The sequence below is a fragment of the Triturus cristatus genome, chromosome 3_1 (genome assembly GCF_964204655.1).
Source record: "Triturus cristatus chromosome 3_1, aTriCri1.1, whole genome shotgun sequence".
NCBI lineage: Eukaryota > Metazoa > Chordata > Amphibia > Caudata > Salamandridae > Triturus > Triturus cristatus.
The window spans coordinates 325638960-325656346 of record NC_140583.1 but is presented as its reverse complement, the minus strand read 5'-3'; the positions used below and the strand labels follow the sequence as shown (position 1 = coordinate 325656346).

Here is a 17387-nt window from a genome sequence, read left to right as displayed (position 1 = left end):
TCCCCCACTTTTTTCCTGCTGTTTTGATGGTTTTTGACTTAGTTTGTCTGGGAACCTGCTATTCAGGTCCCCAGCCAGTCTGCTTGCTATTGTAAAATGATTCCATGTACTTTAGGTACACTCCAGATTGGATTCTGAGGTGCCCTTTTTAAGTCCCTAGTATATGATATACTATGTAGCCAGGGCATAGGTACCCCAGAGTCCTACCAGGGGCTGAAGCATCTATTATGCCACCCCTGGAAAGCCCTCCAAAATGACGCCACAGCCTGAGTGAGGTGGTGCATGCACCCCTTACTGAGATATAGATTCACTATATCTCTCCATATACTGCACATAGAAACCTATCAGTAACTCCTATAGCAGGCCTTATCAATCCTGAAGGCAGGGTGCTTGGTTATATGTGAGAGGGTGCCCAGGCATGAGCTGAGCCCCTCTGCAGCCTCCGGAATCACTCCACCGGGGTTGTCCGTAGTGCAGCCTGACCATATACTCTTAAGTGCATTATAACCAAACGGTAAATGCTACCTTTGGACTGGATGCACAGAAACATGTCGTGTTTGGTGTCAAACACCTTGGAATCATACCCCCACACCAGTAACTGGTGTGGGAGTATGATCCCACCCTTCTAGAGGGTGAGGCATGACAGCACTGGTCTATCCGGTAGAAAACTAATAGAGCCCTAGCATCACAAAATGGATGCTGCAACCACAGACATGGTTTTGGCCTACTGCTGCTGACTGAAACTCAGACAGGGGAGGCCTGGACAATAGGTTTCCTGTCACAGGGAGGTGTAACCACCTCCCAGACAGGCTTATGTGTATTGGGGCTGGGTGGGAGCACTCTCAGAGTGCTTTGAAGTCCTGCACTGGGGATACACTTGGTGTCCCTGTGCATAGTCCAGTTCATACCGGTTCAGGGGCTTCCAGCCCCTGCTTTGGCACAAAACTGGACAAAGGAAATGGGTGTAGCCACCCCTCTTTCCAAATCCTCCCATAGGTGGGTCCCCAGAGCTATTCCAACCCCTTCCTTAGGTATAAGTAAGGAACCTCTGTAACCAGAACTATATATTACCCTGGATGAAATTCTGAAGCTGAATCCTGGACCTTCGACGCTCTACTCAAGACTAGAGGACTGAAGAAATCTCCCTTGGGGTCAAGGAGTGACTCCCCTACTTAGCAGGCACCAACCCGCCGGACTCCGAAGTATTTGCAGCCCAGGAAGAGGATTTCCAGACACCTCAGAGGCCGATCCGAGTCTCCTGCAAAGCTGAGACCCGGAGCCCTCGTATTTAGCGTGAAACCGGAACTCCTGGTCAACGTGCATTTCTGCAAGTGCATTGACTTCTCGATGTCTCTTGAAGTTGTGCTTGGACGTGCTTGTAGCCTCTACCTCGAGCACTAAATCCACCAAAGATTGTTGGCCTAGTCACCCCGAGTGACCCGTGGGCCACCATTTTGTGTTTCATTTTGAGGTCCCTTCACTATCCCTGGTCTGTTGACTGGTGGGTCCATGGGGGGGGGGTAACTTTGATTTTCCTTGGGCTTCCCTTGTTGCTCCAGATGTGCCCTGACTCCCAACTAAGTGGTGAGTCTCTCAGACCGTGCTGGTCTGCACCGAAGCATTTCTTCACTTTCTGCGTGGGTTGCTGTTGCCAAGGCTTGTTGTGTCCAATCCAGGCACCGACGCTGCAGCACTCGACATCCTTCATGGGACAGTTTGAATCCAGCTCCTGGTTGTCCTCAACGCCTCCTGATCCTCGTGGCTGAAGAGGCAAGCTTCACCTCTTTCACATGAAATCACCCGACATCGGTGGGCATCTGCCTATCACCTTCCTGGTCACTGGCTAGTGACCCAGACTCTCCTCTGCTTTCAGGTTCTTCTCATCTTCGATCCAGGCTTGGATCTCTTTGGACATTTTGCATCTTCCCGGCAGCAGCACTTCTTCGCCATCTTCCTCTGAAATCGACAACGCGACCCGACACCATTTGACACCTATGCACCCGGCTTCCCTGGGTGAGGTAACACAAGTACTCCAGTGATCCCGTGAATGCTGACCCTAGAACTTCCTAAGTCCCAAAGGGTTTGGTCCTGACTCAATTCTAAGTGTCCCTAATCTTTAAAAATCTAACCGCGACTTTTCCCATAGAAGCTGACGGGCGCTCGCGGCTGTGTTCTCACACTGCACACGGCCCCCGTGGGTCCCCTGTGTCACTACCTTGGGTGGTTCCTTGGGGTCACAGCGATTCGACAGGCTCTAGGCTTTGTGTCTAGTTAAGTCATAGTTCTCATACCACCATTTTAGTATATGGTTTGGCTCGTCCCTAGGGCCTTACGTGTATTTGTGCTATTTTACTTTGATATTTGAAGTGTAACTTATGTGCTTTGACCTCTAGTCTCATAAAGAGACTAGGAGGGTGTGTTTAGTATTAAATGCATATATTTTATATATATATACCTGGTGTGGATGTCTTTCATGTAGGCACTCAAGAGATTATAGACTGGTATAACAAGCTGCTTTACATTCCTTTAAGACTTAGCCTGAAGGCTGCTCTCCATAGCTACCACTAGGATAGCTTTCAATAAAGGTTTTCTTTAACCTATAACCAATAGGGGGTTGTTTGGACTGGTACAGGGTGCCCACTATAACTAGTGGATATCATATACCAGGCCAACTTCTCACATTGGTGTGCAGCGTGTGGGATTCCAGCTTGCTATTGTTTTACCACCTAATCTCAATCGAGTGACTAACTGAAAACCACTAAAGATACCCTAGGTACATATAATACAAGCTTTAGAATACAGTAAGTTCTACTGAACCTAGAGTTGTTTGTTAAGGGGTTAGTACACCCTTTCTACAACTCAAGAGAGTTTAGTAGGCCACACTAGAGTAGGTAGTGCAATACACCACACCACACTTGTGATGTCTTCAAGGCCAGGAACCAGTAGGTCCCTGCCAGGAGCCAATGGGCTTCAATATTCCCAGTATGATAACCTCCCATTCATGGAATTGAGAGCATTATGTACAGCTAGGAAACTTAAGACAGGGAAAAGTCCAACCACCCAGCATCTCATAGAGATACTCAGGCTGGATGACCTTAGCAGATCTTTAGGATCTGAAGGGTTAGGCAGAGTGGGTGGGACAGCACCTGAGGAAGGGCCTAGGGGTGTAACTCCCCATTCCCTGACCTCTGATGTTGGTCAGGCAGATGACAATGATCTGGCCCTGGAAAATCCAATTCCCCTAGAAGGTGATGAGGAGGACCACAATGGACCCCTCTTTGTCCCTTCTGGAAGAGTTGGTAGTGGGCCTAGAAGGACAAGATCTCCCTCACTGGAGTCTAACCATTCTAATTCATCTGTAGGGACTTCAATCTCCTCTCATAGGAGGGAAACCTCTCAGGAGAGAAGGGAGAAACTGCTCAAGTATGAGGAAGCTCAGCTTGAAATCAGAAGGAAGCAGGCAGCCCTAGATAAGGAGGCCCTAGAGCTCCACAGAGCTAGAAAAAAGTTGGGACTAGAGTCCCATGGTGGCGGCAACATCCCTAGAGATAGGGAGCGGTCTCATGACCATAGAAACCTGAATAAGATTGTCCCTCCCAACCAGAGTTGGGAGGACATCCACAAATGGATAACTGCACTGGAAAGAGCCTGTAAAGTACAAAGTGTCCCCCAGGAGCAGTGGGCAGCAATCTTATGGCTCTCCTTTACAGACGAAGGTAGAGATAAGCTCCTCACTGTTAGAGAAGAGGATGCTGACAATTACAAGGTCTTGAAGAGTGCTCTGATTGATGGGTTTGGCCTAACCACTGAACAGTATAGGTTGAAGTTCAGAGAAACCCAAAAGGCTCAGACTCAAGACTGGGTTGACTTTGTAGATTGTGCTACTAAGGCTCTGGAAGGTTGGATACATGGCAGCAAAGTACATGACTTTCAAGGATTGTACAATTTGATTATGAGGGAGCAGATCCTTCATAAATGTCAAACACCAGCTTTTACACCAGTACCTGGTGGACTCTGATCTGACCTCTCCCCAAGAATTTTGAAAGAAGGCAGACAAATGGGTCAGAACCAGGGTAAGGCCTAAGAATCAGGGTGGTGACCAGAAGAAAGATTCTACCAAGTCCCAAGAGAAAGGTGGGGATAAATCTAAGGATATGTCCACTACAGGGCCCCAAAAGTCCTATTCTGGGGGTGGGTCCCAAACTCCTTTCTCTCCTGAAAAGAAACCCTATTGTCATATCTGTAAAAAGCCTGGTAACTGGAAAGCTGATCCCAGTTGCCCCAGGATTGGCAATAAAGAAATGTTCCACCAACTAACCCTACCATCCCTCCTGGTAGTACCAGTAGTAATCCCCCAGTTGGGAGTAGTGCACCCACAAAGTTAGGTGCTTTTGCAAGTGGAACAGAGGTAGGCCCTAATTTAAGAAGGGCCTCCTCACCTGACTCCTCTGACTCTGATGGTAGTATGGGATTTCCACTTTTACCATAGATCCCAATGCCTTGGACAGGTACAGATTGGAGCCACTGATTAATGGTCAGAAAGCTGTGGCATTCAGGGACCCAGGGGCTAGTGTCACCATGGTGACAGGGGAACTAGTCCTCTCTCAGCAGCTTTTACCTGAGTTTAAATACCAGGTGACCAACATTGATGGTGTCAGAACAGATCACCCCATGGCCATAGTCAATCTTAGCTGGGGAGGGGTCACAGGCCCAAAGAGAGGGGCAGTGTCCCCAAACTTGCCTGTAGATTGCCTGATGGGCAATGATCTGGAAATTTCAGCCTGCGCTGAAGTTGAACACCAAGCCCATCTAAGAATTTTGAGCATACCTGAAAGAGTTAGTGGGGATGTGATGGCCACAGCCCAACCCCAGGGAAATTTTGGAGTAATGGAGCCTGAAGGAAGAGCCCACTCTCCTCCACAAGAGAGCACACGGGTGGAAGAGAAGTCTTCATCTCCCCAGACTTTAGGTAATGGTCAGCCTCCTCAGGGAACTGATCCTACCCCTAGTGAAGGAACTGCCCCAGAGGTAGTCAGGCCTGTCCTGGCAACACCTCTGATGACAGGGGACCGTTCCAAGGTGGTACCCAGTCTGGAGCAGGTAACCTGCCCCTCTCTACCCTGCCTCAGTCAGCCCAGGGCTGCAGAGGTCAGGGAGGTCAGTGGACCCCACAGGGCCCCCTGTCCAGAGGAACCCCATCATCAGCAGATTAGGGGCACCCAGTCAAGTAGCCCTAGCCAGGTGAAAATTCCTCAACACACTGAGGGATCCCCCATACCTTTGTGTAGGGACCTCCCCCAGAAGGACTCTGTTGGGCAAGGGCAAACCTGGGACCAAAAGGTTCCAAACCTGCCCTGTCCCTCCAGTGTTCCACCCAAAGGGATCCAACCTCCAGCTGTAGGCAGCCAAAGGTTGACCCTTAGTGCAAAGTTCAACTCAGTCATGGAAAGAGAGGCATACATGGTGACCAGTGATCTGAGGAAGCTGAGACCAACTTTATTAGGGCCTCACTTCCCTACTCAGACCCCTCACCAGCCTTTTCCTTTACCAAAACACACCACAGGTAGTGACTCCCCATGGTGGAGACCCTCTCATACCCTTAGGGTGAGGGATAGCCTAGTGGGGCATAAGACAGGGGGTAACCATGCTAGTGCAGGTACCTCCTTATATGGCCACTTAGTCAATAACGGCTCAACTGGGCAAGGTTAGCCTTATCTCCTTTCGTTTGGGGGGGGGGGGGTGGGGTTATGTAGGAAGGTGGAATGTGACTGCATGATTTCCCCCAATTTTTCCTGGTGTTTTGATGGTTTTTGACTTAGTTTGGCTGGGAACCTGCTATTCAGGTCCCCAGCCTATCTGCTTTCTCTTGTAAAATGATTCCATGTACTTTAGGAACACTACAAACTGAATTCTGAGGTGCCCTTATAAGTCCCTAGTATATGGTATACTGTGTACCCAGGGCATAAGTACCCCAGAGGCCTACCAGGGCCTGAAGCATATATTATGCCACCCCTGGAAAGCCCTCCAAAATGACACCCCAGGTCTGCTACTGCAGCCTGAGTGAGGTGGTGCATGCACCCCTTACTGAGATATAGGTTCACTATATCTCACCATATACTGCACATAGAAACCTATCAGTCACCCCTATGGCAGGCCTTATCAATCCTGAAGGCAGGGTGCTTGGTTATATGTGAGAGGGTGCCCAGGCATGAGCTGAGCCCCTCTGCAGCCTACGGAATCACTCCACCGGGGTTGTCAGTAGTGCAGCCTGACCATATACTCTTAAGTGCATTATAACCAAACGGTAAATGCTAACTTTAGACTGGCTGCACAGAAACATGTCGTGTTTGGTGTCAAACACATTGGAATCATACCACCACACCAGTAACTGGTGTGGGAGTATAATCCCACCCTTCTAGAGGGAGAGACATGCCAACACTGGTCTACCAAGTAGAAACCTAATAGATCCCTGGTATCACAAAATGGATGCTACAGCCACAAACACGTGTCTGACCTCCTGCTGATGACCGAAACTCCAGCAGGGGAGGCCTGGACAATAGGTTTCCTGTCACAGGGAGGTGTAACCACCTCCCAGACAGGCTTATGTGTATTGGGGCTGGGTGGGCGCACTCTCAGAGTGCTTTGAAGTCCTGCACTGGGGGCACACTTGGTGTCCCTGTGCATAGTCCAGCTCAAACCGGTTCAGGGGCTTCCAGCCCTTGCTCTGGCGTGAAACTGGACAAAGGAAATGGGTGTAGCCACCCCTCTTTCCAAGCCCTCCCATAGGTGGGTCCCCAGAGCTAGTCCAACTCCTTCCTTAGGTATAAGTAAGGAACCTCTGTAACCAGAACTTTAGATTACGCTGGACGAAACTCTGAAGCTGAATCCTGGACCTTCTATGCTCTACTCAAGAGTAGAGGACTGAAGAAATCACCCTTGGGGTCAAGGAGTGACTCCCCTGCTTGGCAGGCACCAACGAAGCATTTTGCATGTCTGCATTTCCAAAGCTCCTGCCGGACTACTAAGTATTTGCAGCCCAGGAAGAAGATTCCCAGACACCTCAGAGGCCGACCCAAGTCCACAGCAAAGCTGAGACCTGCAGCCCTTGTGAGTAGTGTGGAACTGGAACTCCTGGTCACCGTGCATTTCTGCAAGTGCATTGACTTCTCGACGTCTCTTGAAGTCATGCTTGGGCTTGCTTATAGCCCCCACCTTGGGCACTGAATCCACCGAAGATTGTCAGCCTAGTCACCTTGAGTGACCCGTGGATCGCCATTTTGTGTTTCATCTTGAGGTCCCTTCGCGATCCCTGGTCCGTTGACTGGTGGGTCCCTGAGGGGGTAACTTTGATTTTCCTTGGGCTTCCCTGGTTGCTCCAGACGTGCCCTGATTCCCAACCAAGTGGTGAGTCCCTCAGACCTTGCTGGTCTGCACCGAAGCATTTCTTCACTTTCTGCGTGGGTTGCTGTTGCCAAGGCTTGTTGTGTCCAATCCAGGCACCGACACTGCAGCAATCGACATCCTTTATGGGACAGCTTGAATCCAGCTCCTAGTTGTCCTTGATGCCTCCTGGTCCTCGTGGCTGAAGAGTCAAGCTTCACTTCCTTCACCTAAAATTACCCTACATCGGTGGGCATCTGCCTATCACCTTCCTGGTCACTGGCTAGTGACCCAGACTCTGTCCCCTCTGCTTTCAGGTTCTTCTCATCTTCGATCCAGGCTTGGATCTCTTCGGACACTTTGCATCTTCCCGGCAGCAGCACTTCTTCGCCAGCTTCCATTAAAATCGACGACGCGACCAAACACCATTTGATACCTATGCACCCAGCTTCCCTGGGTGAGGTAACACGAGTACTCCGGTGTTCTCGTGGGTGTTGACACTAGAACTTCCTAAGTCCCAAAGGGTTTGGTCTTGACTCAATTCTAAGTGACCCTAATCTTTAAAAATCTAACCGCGACTTTTCCCATAGAAGCTAACGGGAGCTCGCAGCTGTGTTCTCACACCGAACACGGCCCCCGTGGGTCCCCTGTGACACTACCTTGGGTGGTTACTTGGGGTCCCAGCGATTCTACAGCCTCTAGGCCTTGTGTCTAGTTAATTCGTGGTTCTTATACCACTATTTTAGTATATGGTTTTGCTCGGTCCTAGGGCCTGACGTGTATTTGTGCTATTTTACTGTGATATTTGAAGTGTAACTTATGTGTTTTGACCTCTAGTCTCATGAAGAGACTAGGAGGATGTTTTTAGTAATAAATACATATATTTTATATATATACCTGATGTAGATGGCTTTCATTTAGGCAGTCAAGAGATTATAGACTTGTAAAACAAGCTGCTTTACATTCCCTCAAGACTTAACCTGAAGGCTGCTCTTCATAGCTACCACTAGGATAGATTTCAATAAAGGTTGTCTTTAACCTATAACCAATAAAGGGTTTTTTGGACTGGTACAGGATGCCAACTATAACTAGTGGACAGCATATACCAGGCCAACTTCTCACAGTAATTATCCAAAACCTGTGCATTTTGGTGAGTGGTCGCTTTTGAGAGCTGGGTGTCGACCCTGGCTACCGACTAATTCTCATGTCAAACATTTCTTATAAATGGCTAAAGATTGTGTGCAGTGGAGGCTTGATACTCGCCTAGGCACTGTTTACAAGTCCTGGTGAGTATTAAATGCAAAGAAACCCTATTGTCATATCTGTAAAAAGCCTGGTAACTGGAAAGCTGATCCCAGTTGCCCCAGGATTGGCAATAAAGAAATGTTCCACCAACTAACCCTACCATCCCTCCTGGTAGTACCAGTAGTAATCCCCCAGTTGGGAGTAGTGCACCCACAAAGTTAGGTGCTTTTGCAAGTGGAACAGAGGTAGGCCCTAATTTAAGAAGGGCCTCCTCACCTGACTCCTCTGACTCTGATGGTAGTATGGGATTTGCCACTTTTACCATAGATCCCAATGCCTTGGACAGGTACAGATTGGAGCCACTGATTAATGGTCAGAAAGCTGTGGCATTCAGGGAGCCAGGGGCTAGTGTCACCATGGTGACAGGGGAACTAGTCCTCTCTCAGCAGCTTTTACCTGAGTTTAAATACCAGGTGACCAACATTGATGGTGTCAGAACAGATCACCCCATGGCCATAGTCAATCTTAGCTGGGGAGGGGTCACAGGCCCAAAGAGAGGGGCAGTGTCCCCAAACTTGCCTGTAGATTGCCTGATGGGCAATGATCTGGAAATTTCAGCCTGCGCTGAAGTTGAACACCAAGCCCATCTAAGAATTTTGAGCATACCTGAAAGAGTTAGTGGGGATGTGATGGCCACAGCCCAACCCCAGGGAAATTTTGGAGTAATGGAGCCTGAAGGAAGAGCCCACTCTCCTCCACAAGAGAGCACACGGGTGGAAGAGAAGTCTTCATCTCCCCAGACTTTAGGTAATGGTCAGCCTCCTCAGGGAACTGATCCTACCCCTAGTGAAGGAACTGCCCCAGAGGTAGTCAGGCCTGTCCTGGCAACACCTCTGATGACAGGGGACCGTTCCAAGGTGGTACCCAGTCTGGAGCAGGTAACCTGCCCCTCTCTACCCTGCCTCAGTCAGCCCAGGGCTGCAGAGGTCAGGGAGGTCAGTGGACCCCACAGGGCCCCCTGTCCAGAGGAACCCCATCATCAGCAGATTAGGGGCACCCAGTCTAGTAGCCCTAGCCAGGTGAAAATTCCTCAACACACTGAGGGATCCCCCATACCTTTGTGTAGGGACCTCCCCCAGAAGGACTCTGTTGGGCAAGGGCAAACCTGGGACCAAAAGGTTCCAAACCTGCCCTGTCCCTCCAGTGTTCCACCCAAAGGGATCCAACCCCCAGCTGTAGGCAGCCAAAGGTTGACCCTTAGTGCAAAGTTCAACTCAGTCATGGAAAGAGAGGCATACATGGTGACCAGTGATCTGAGGAAGCTGAGACCAACTTTATTAGGGCCTCACTTCCCTACTCAGACCCCTCACCAGCCTTTTCCTTTACCAAAACACACCACAGGTAGTGACTCCCCATGGTGGAGACCCTCTCATACCCTTAGGGTGAGGGATAGCCTAGTGGGGCATAAGACAGGGGGTAACCATGCTAGTGCAGGTACCTCCTTATATGGCCACTTAGTCAATAACGGCTCAACTGGGCAAGGTTAGCCTTATCTCCTTTCGTTTGGGGGGGGGGGGGGGTTCATTTAGGCAGTCAAGAGATTATAGACTTGTAAAACAAGCTGCTTTACATTCCCTCAAGACTTAACCTGAAGGCTGCTCTTCATAGCTACCACTAGGATAGATTTCAATAAAGGTTGTCTTTAACCTATAACCAATAAAGGGTTTTTTGGACTGGTACAGGATGCCAACTATAACTAGTGGACAGCATATACCAGGCCAACTTCTCACAGTAATTATCCAAAACCTGTGCATTTTGGTGGGTGGTCGCTTTTGAGAGCTGGGTGTCGACCCTGGCTACCGACTAATTCTCATGTCAAACATTTCTTATAAATGGCTAAAGATTGTGTGCAGTGGAGGCTTGATACTCACCTGGGCACTGTTTACAAGTCCTGGTGAGTATTAAATGCAGGCTCTTCTCACTAGGCTATGACTGATCCTATGTCATGAGTGATGTCATCAATGATATCATTTAGGGGCATATCAATAACATCCGGCGATAATTATCTCTAAGCGCACTTAGCGCTAGGATAATTATCGCCGGCGAGCGTGAATTTTTATCGCAGAGATAGCGTGCTATTAGCAACGCTTATCTCAATAGCGATAAAAATCCTCACGCTAACAGGCTAACGTGAGATTATCGCTGGAAACCCAGTGATAATTTAACGGTAGCTTGTTGATAGGGACAGGCAAACTTAGCCATGATATCCACCTTACATAGGATATCATGGCTAAGTCAGAAAAATACCAGACGTAAAAAAGCAGCGTTAACCGCGGTTAGCGCTGCTTTTTTGTCTCTAACAGGGTTAGCGACATTCTTGATAATAGGAGAAATGTCGCTTAGCGACATTTCTTCTATTATTTTACTCTGGAACGCCCCCTTTGCATCTCATTAGAGATGCAAGTGGAAGCGTAGAGTAAAAGGGTGCTAACATGCAAATGTGCGTGTTAGCAACCTGTTGTTGATAGGGCGCTAGTTTTATCACTGCTTTTTTGGCTTTTAAAGCCAAAAAAGCAGAGATAAAGCCCTTGTTGATATGCCCCTATGTATGGCATGAGTGAGTTTATATGTGGGGTTATAAGCACTGCATAGTTGGGATTTTAGCTCATGTTCAATTCCAACACCTAACAATAACGGATGTTACGGTTTGGTTTTTCAATGAATTTCTGTTTTTTATAACATAAGTTTAGGTATTAGTACCTAACCTAACAATAATATCACGCCAACCCTTGTTGTTTTCAGTGAATACGTATATTCGTCAAACAGAATGTTACTATTTTATTGCTTGGGAGCTGACTGAGAAGACGGGTAGACTGAGGAAACAGATGAGGAAAGGGGATGATGTACGTATGCAGATGTCTCTCAGTTTTACGTACTTTCACGCCCCCTATATCTCACTGACCGATGTACTACTTATATAGTAAACTGCATATTTCTACATAATTTATTTGCAGTACAGTGCTTTGAATCCTAAATGGGGTACAGCTGAACGTCACAAAAGTATACATTAATAAAAATATATTATTATTAGTCTAACAATTTTTCTGGCGTGTGGCAGTTCAATAAATAGGATTGTGAACATCGTTCCACTAATTTTCCACCAGTGCTCCAGTAATAACCAATGCTTCATCTGTGCATGTGCCCAAAATACACTCAATAACAAACAGTAAAACATATGCAAAAGAACGATCCCCTCAATTTTAGGCACTAACAGAAATAGTCGAAATAAGGTAACTTTAGGTATTGGAATTTTTTTTAAACCTCAGTGATTTGAAATCTGGCATTAAACCTTAGTTTCTGCTTGAGGAAGCATTTGTAAACTTTGCTTCATGCTTAATCTTTGGGCTCTGCAGTGGTAATGAGGTTGGGGAAGGGCACATGTTACTCTTTGGCCAAAAGCTTTATTTTAGGATCGGACTAAACCAGAATTGTGTTGCCTTCAATCTTCATAGTAGGCTATAAATAATAGAGGCTTCTGTGTCAGGAAATCACGGCAGTGTTTACAAATGTTGATCATAACTACCAAAAACAAAACTCCGAGATATGGCAAAGGCCTCTATATGTGGGAAAAATGTTTTTACCAGATTTAGGGTACGAAGCGATGAAGAGGTCATCTGGGTGGACCTGAAACTGACCGATCCGCTCCCAGTCGTCTGCATATGTGGCGACCACAGGTAAACCACGCACGAGCCGGTAAGCTTTACGGCGACACTCTTCAGGAATATCCATTCTGTGGAGAAAAGAAGGCTATCTTTCAATGAAAGTGAAACAATGGTGACATTCAGTATTTCATTGGCAATATCTGAGGGGTTTTTTCAGTCTCACAGAGCAAGTGACGAATGAGGATGTGCCTGTCGTTACAAACGACACAGAAGTAGAGAAACAAATCAAGAACAGAGAAGTGAAGATTACCAAACTGTTCCAACAATAACCAATATGAATAAATCTTAAACGAACTCAGCACCATCTATGCCCATCCATCCACCAACAGTGTCGTGTTAAAGGTACTGGTACAAGATCTGGCCTCTGCTTAGATCAAGGTGTTTATCTCCACTCCACCCAGCCGTCCCACAAAACTGTGGCCTCATCTATTTATAGCCCCCAATCAAACATTCCAATCCTACTTTCAAGCCCATCTACATACTGTAACAGAAATAAACACTTATAACATTTGCACCTTGCAAAATAGTTCACAAAATTATATGATAGAGAATCAGTTTCATGTAGCTAGTCGTTACTTATTTTGTGTTTGTGTCCTACATACTAGCAGCATTTTTTGTCCATATTTTATCATGCAAGCCAGTGGCGGCTGGTAAGAATCTAGGGGCATATCAACAAGGGCTTTATCTCTGCTTTTTTGGCTTTAAAAGCCAAAAAAGCAGAGATAAAACTAGCGCCCTATCAACAACAGGGTGCTAACACGCAAATTTGCATGTTAGCACCCTTTTACTCTACGCTTCCCCTTGCATCTCTAATGAGATGCAAAGGGGGCGTTCCAGAGTAAAATAATAGGAGAAATGTCGCTAAGCGACATTTCTCCTATTATCAAGAATGTCGCTAACCCTGTTAGAGACAAAAAAAGCAGCGCTAACCGCGGTTAACGCTGCTTTTTTACATCTGCTAATTTTCAGACTTAGCCATGATATCCTATGGAAGGAGGATATCATGGCTAAGTTTGCCTGTCCCTATCAACAAGGTAACGTGTGATCATCGCTGGGTTTCCAGCGATAATCTCACGTTAGCCTGTTAGCGTGTAGATTTTTATCGCTATTGAGATAAGCGTTGCTAATAGCACGCTATCTCAGCGATAAAAATTCACGCTAGCCGGCGATAATTATCCTCACGCTAAGAGCGCTGAGCGATAATTATCGCCGGTTGTTGTTGATATGCCCCCTAGTCTTTTTTGTGAAGATGATCAAAAGAGCGTATATAAAGAGTGCAATAATCAGCCTATATCCAAATTTAGCAAGTCGCAACATCGTCGTAACAATCAAGGCAGCCAAAGCTACATAACATTTGTGGCCAGGAATGTCTCTAAGCGTCAGATCAGCCAAGCAGTAGGATATTAAAGCAAACAAAGGTGTGACAGGGTTCACACAAGTAGTGAATGAGTGTAAACTCGGAGAAAAGGGGATGAAAAATATAACAAAAGGAGAAATGAAATGTACGTTGCGTGTACAGCAATTTGAAGCGTGTTCGTTCTCGGCAAGTATATGGGTGAGGGGATATCTCGAGTGGGAGCATTAGAGATTGTATATAGAGATCTGAGTAAACGCGAATCGGTGGCACTACGGGGAGGGCCAGTCCCCTCTCTATGGGATATGGTCTCCAGATCCAGGGAGATGTGTTCAAATAGTTGAAGAGCACTGAGCCAGGGTGGTGGAAAACAGGAAATGAATGTTCCATTATGAAGAAGTTGTCTATTAGGCGCTGCCATATGCGGACAAATTTGTTCTTGTGTGTGTTACCTTGTGGAATAGAAGCTCCATGGCCATGACATGCCAAAGATGCATCAACCACTGGGCGACTGGTGGCACAATAAGTTTCTTCCAATGGACACCAAGTAACTTTACTTGCCTAACATTTGAAGTATGAGTTGCCAGTCAGAATGTGGCATTGCTGTCAGTGTTAAAGGGTGAACGGCAAGTATGATGGTGTTATATGAGTTCGGGAGGGGGAAGTCTAAGGTTCCTTTCATGTGGCTCAGAACCTCTTTCCAATATAGGGGAAGGAGGTGGCAGGGCCACCAGATGTGGAAGGATTCACCGGTTGCTGATTGGCAATGCCAGAAGTGAGGAGAGGCAGTGGGAAATATTCTTTGTAGTAGTTTCGGGTGTAGTACCACCAAGTCATTAATTTATAGGATGTATCACGCTCGGAGATGCTCCTGTGTATCTTAGTGATGTCACACCAATGTTTCTCCCGTTGTTTCTGTGAGATACCTTTTGTGGAGTCAGCCTGCCAATGCACTTGGTAGTTGTGTGGATGTACAGAGGAGGAGTGTAGTAATACGTGGTTGGTGCATCAGATCAGACCCAGTGTCCCATCAAAAGATCTAACCAGCACTTCAAAGGGAGTAAGGTGTTATGTCACCCTTGTGCCTTGGGGGTTTGAAGCAACCAGTGACGTAGTTGATAGTACTGCAGGCTGAGATGTGCAATAGTCTCCCCCCACCAAGCGGGGAATGAATGAGGTTTTAAGGATGGGGGAAAGTCTGGGTTACAAGCCAAGGGTGTATTCGGAGATGGGAAGGTGGTGAGACCTTGTTTGATTGCTATTTTGTCCCGGGTCTCGAGGACAGTGTTAGTAGGGGTAGCGATGTAAGCACAACAGGGTCTAAGATGTCCTGGTAGCCAGACCAGATCCCAGAGGAGTTGACACGCCACTGCACGGTCCATGTGGAACCAGTGTTTCAACCCACTCTGAGACATTGTGCAAATGTGCCGCCCAGTAGCATTACAAAAGATTGGTGCATGCCAACCCCCCGGTCCCTGGGGAGCATGTGGATCATGTTCCAGAACCATGGGCGCTTACTGCCCCAGATGAAAGTGTTAAGATCGTGTTGAGGGCAAAAGATTGCATCCTGAGCAATGGGGGTGGACACTTTCTGGAATAGATATAATATTTTGGATAAGATGGACATTTTAACAGCAGCATATCCAGGACACCTAGGATTGATCTCCTATATCCCAACCAATTGCTGTGGGGCCAGGTTGTCAAAGATGAGTTTAAATTCAAGCCCAAGTACCAGAGTGATCGTAACACCCACTGGAAGGGGGCAAAGGATTGTAGATTAGCTAGGTCCTGTTGAGGAATTGTCAAATTTAGTGCTTGGGATTTAGTCATATTGATTTTAATACCAGAGGCCCTCTCAAAAGACGCTAGGGAATTTACTAGGGCAGGTGAGGAAGATTAAGGTTGGGTAAAGGTGAATAATAAGTCATTAGCAAAGAGAGCAATCTTGTGCTCGCAGCCACAAAAGGGGATACCCACAATGTCCTTTGCTCGACAAATAGCTATTGCCAAAGGTTCAACTACTAGGGCGAAGCGCCGAGGTGAGATTGGGCAGCCCTGTCAACTGTCTTGCACAAGGTGAATAGGTTGAGAGAGCTATCCATTAATCCAGATCTGTGCTGTGGGGGAGGTGTATGATGCCATTATCCGTGAAATCATCGTCCCCAAGCCTGTCTTACTTAAGACTGTGGGCAAAAAGGCCCAGCCAACTCGATCGAAAGCCATCTCTGCATCTAACGAGAGAAGACAAGTTGGGATGTCACGTCGGTATGCATTCTCGATTATAAGGGGAATATGATGGATATTGTCTGCACTCTGGCGATTGTGGAGGAAGCCAACCTGATCTGGGTTGATGAAGTCGGGAAGGTATGGATCTAGGCAGTTCACCAGAATCATTGGGTAGATTTTGGCATCTGTATCTAACAGTGCAATGGGACAATAATAGGCACATAGTGATAAGACTTTGCCAGACTTAGGATGAGCACTATTTCGTCAGCAGACATGGAGCTGGGGGAAGAATTTGAGGTAGAAGGACACTAGAAGGACATCTGGTTCTGGCGTTTTGCCCATGGGTAGTTCCTGGAGGGCACACTGAATTTTGGCCAAAGTAATAGGGGCCTCCACGAGTTGTGTATGGTGAGGATCAAGATATATCCATGGGCAGTTTTCCAGGAAAGAGTTAATATCTTCCCAGGGGGATATCTCGCTCTTAAAGGGTGTTGTAGCAATTTGGAACGTATGTGACAGCCCAGGCACCGCCCCAAGTTTGATCTTGGATATGTTGGTGCGTGCCGTCTGTTGGAGAAGTCTATGGGCGAGGATGGAGCCCACTTTATAACCCCTCCTGTAATACCTCTGTTTTAAAGACAGTAGGGATTTCTCCGCCTTGTTCATTTAGAGTATCCTCAGCTTGCCCCTCAGCAGCCCTAGCTGTCTTTTGTGGTGTCTAAAAGGTTTCGATTGGTCAAGGCGTTCTAAGGATTTAATATCCCTAGTCAGGCCCAATTCAACCTTTCAAAAATAGCTTTATTCGACAGTTTTGTCATAAAAGCAGAACACATACATTACAACATATATATTAAGATAATAAATATTCTGAATATAAAACATTTAAAAACAAATTAAACAATAAATACTGCCGAGTAAATTGATTCTGGAGAATAGAAATACATATACACTCAAATTATCCCAAACAATTCATACCATGGTTCAACCTATCTTCGGAACTGAGAGCATTAAAATCAGTTAACCTGAAGCAACACCCTAGATCTGATGAACCAGGCCCAACCTAAAAACTTGGCCATTGCAATTGCTATTGGCTGCGAAGAATCCGTTGTGAGGATTCTTAGGGCCTCATCATGCTTCCTAAAGCCTAGAAGCTTACAAATAGGTATGACCCACATAGCCCGAGGTTTTTTATACAGTGGCCAAAAAAACAACAAATGACTAACCGTTTCTTCTTTCTCTGAGCATTTTGGGCAGACTTTCATAGTAACCCTAACCCAGTTGCCAGTGAATGATCTAACGGGTAGGGTACCAATCCTCATTTGGAAATATAACTTCCTGTCTAAAGGTTTCTCAATAGAGTTCCAATAATGTTCTAGTGCAGGTTTTATCTTCAGTTCAAGGAACCGGCCTGACAGGTGTTTTACTGCACCCTTCGCTCGTGTTGTTGCCATTATCATGTC

General features: G+C 46.9%; 1 protein-coding gene across 1 annotated transcript in view; it reads right to left on the bottom strand.

Annotated features, from left to right (window-relative positions):
* LOC146860196 (sulfotransferase 1 family member D1-like) overlaps nt 1-12414 on the bottom strand; it is a 267089-nt gene extending 254675 nt beyond the window's left edge. Inside the window, exon 1 of the mRNA XM_085646322.1 lies at nt 12267-12414. Within this exon, the coding sequence (XP_085502448.1) occupies nt 12267-12414 (148 nt within the window). The remainder of the gene's footprint in view (nt 1-12266) is intronic.
* Between the last annotated feature and the right edge of the window lie 4973 nt (nt 12415-17387).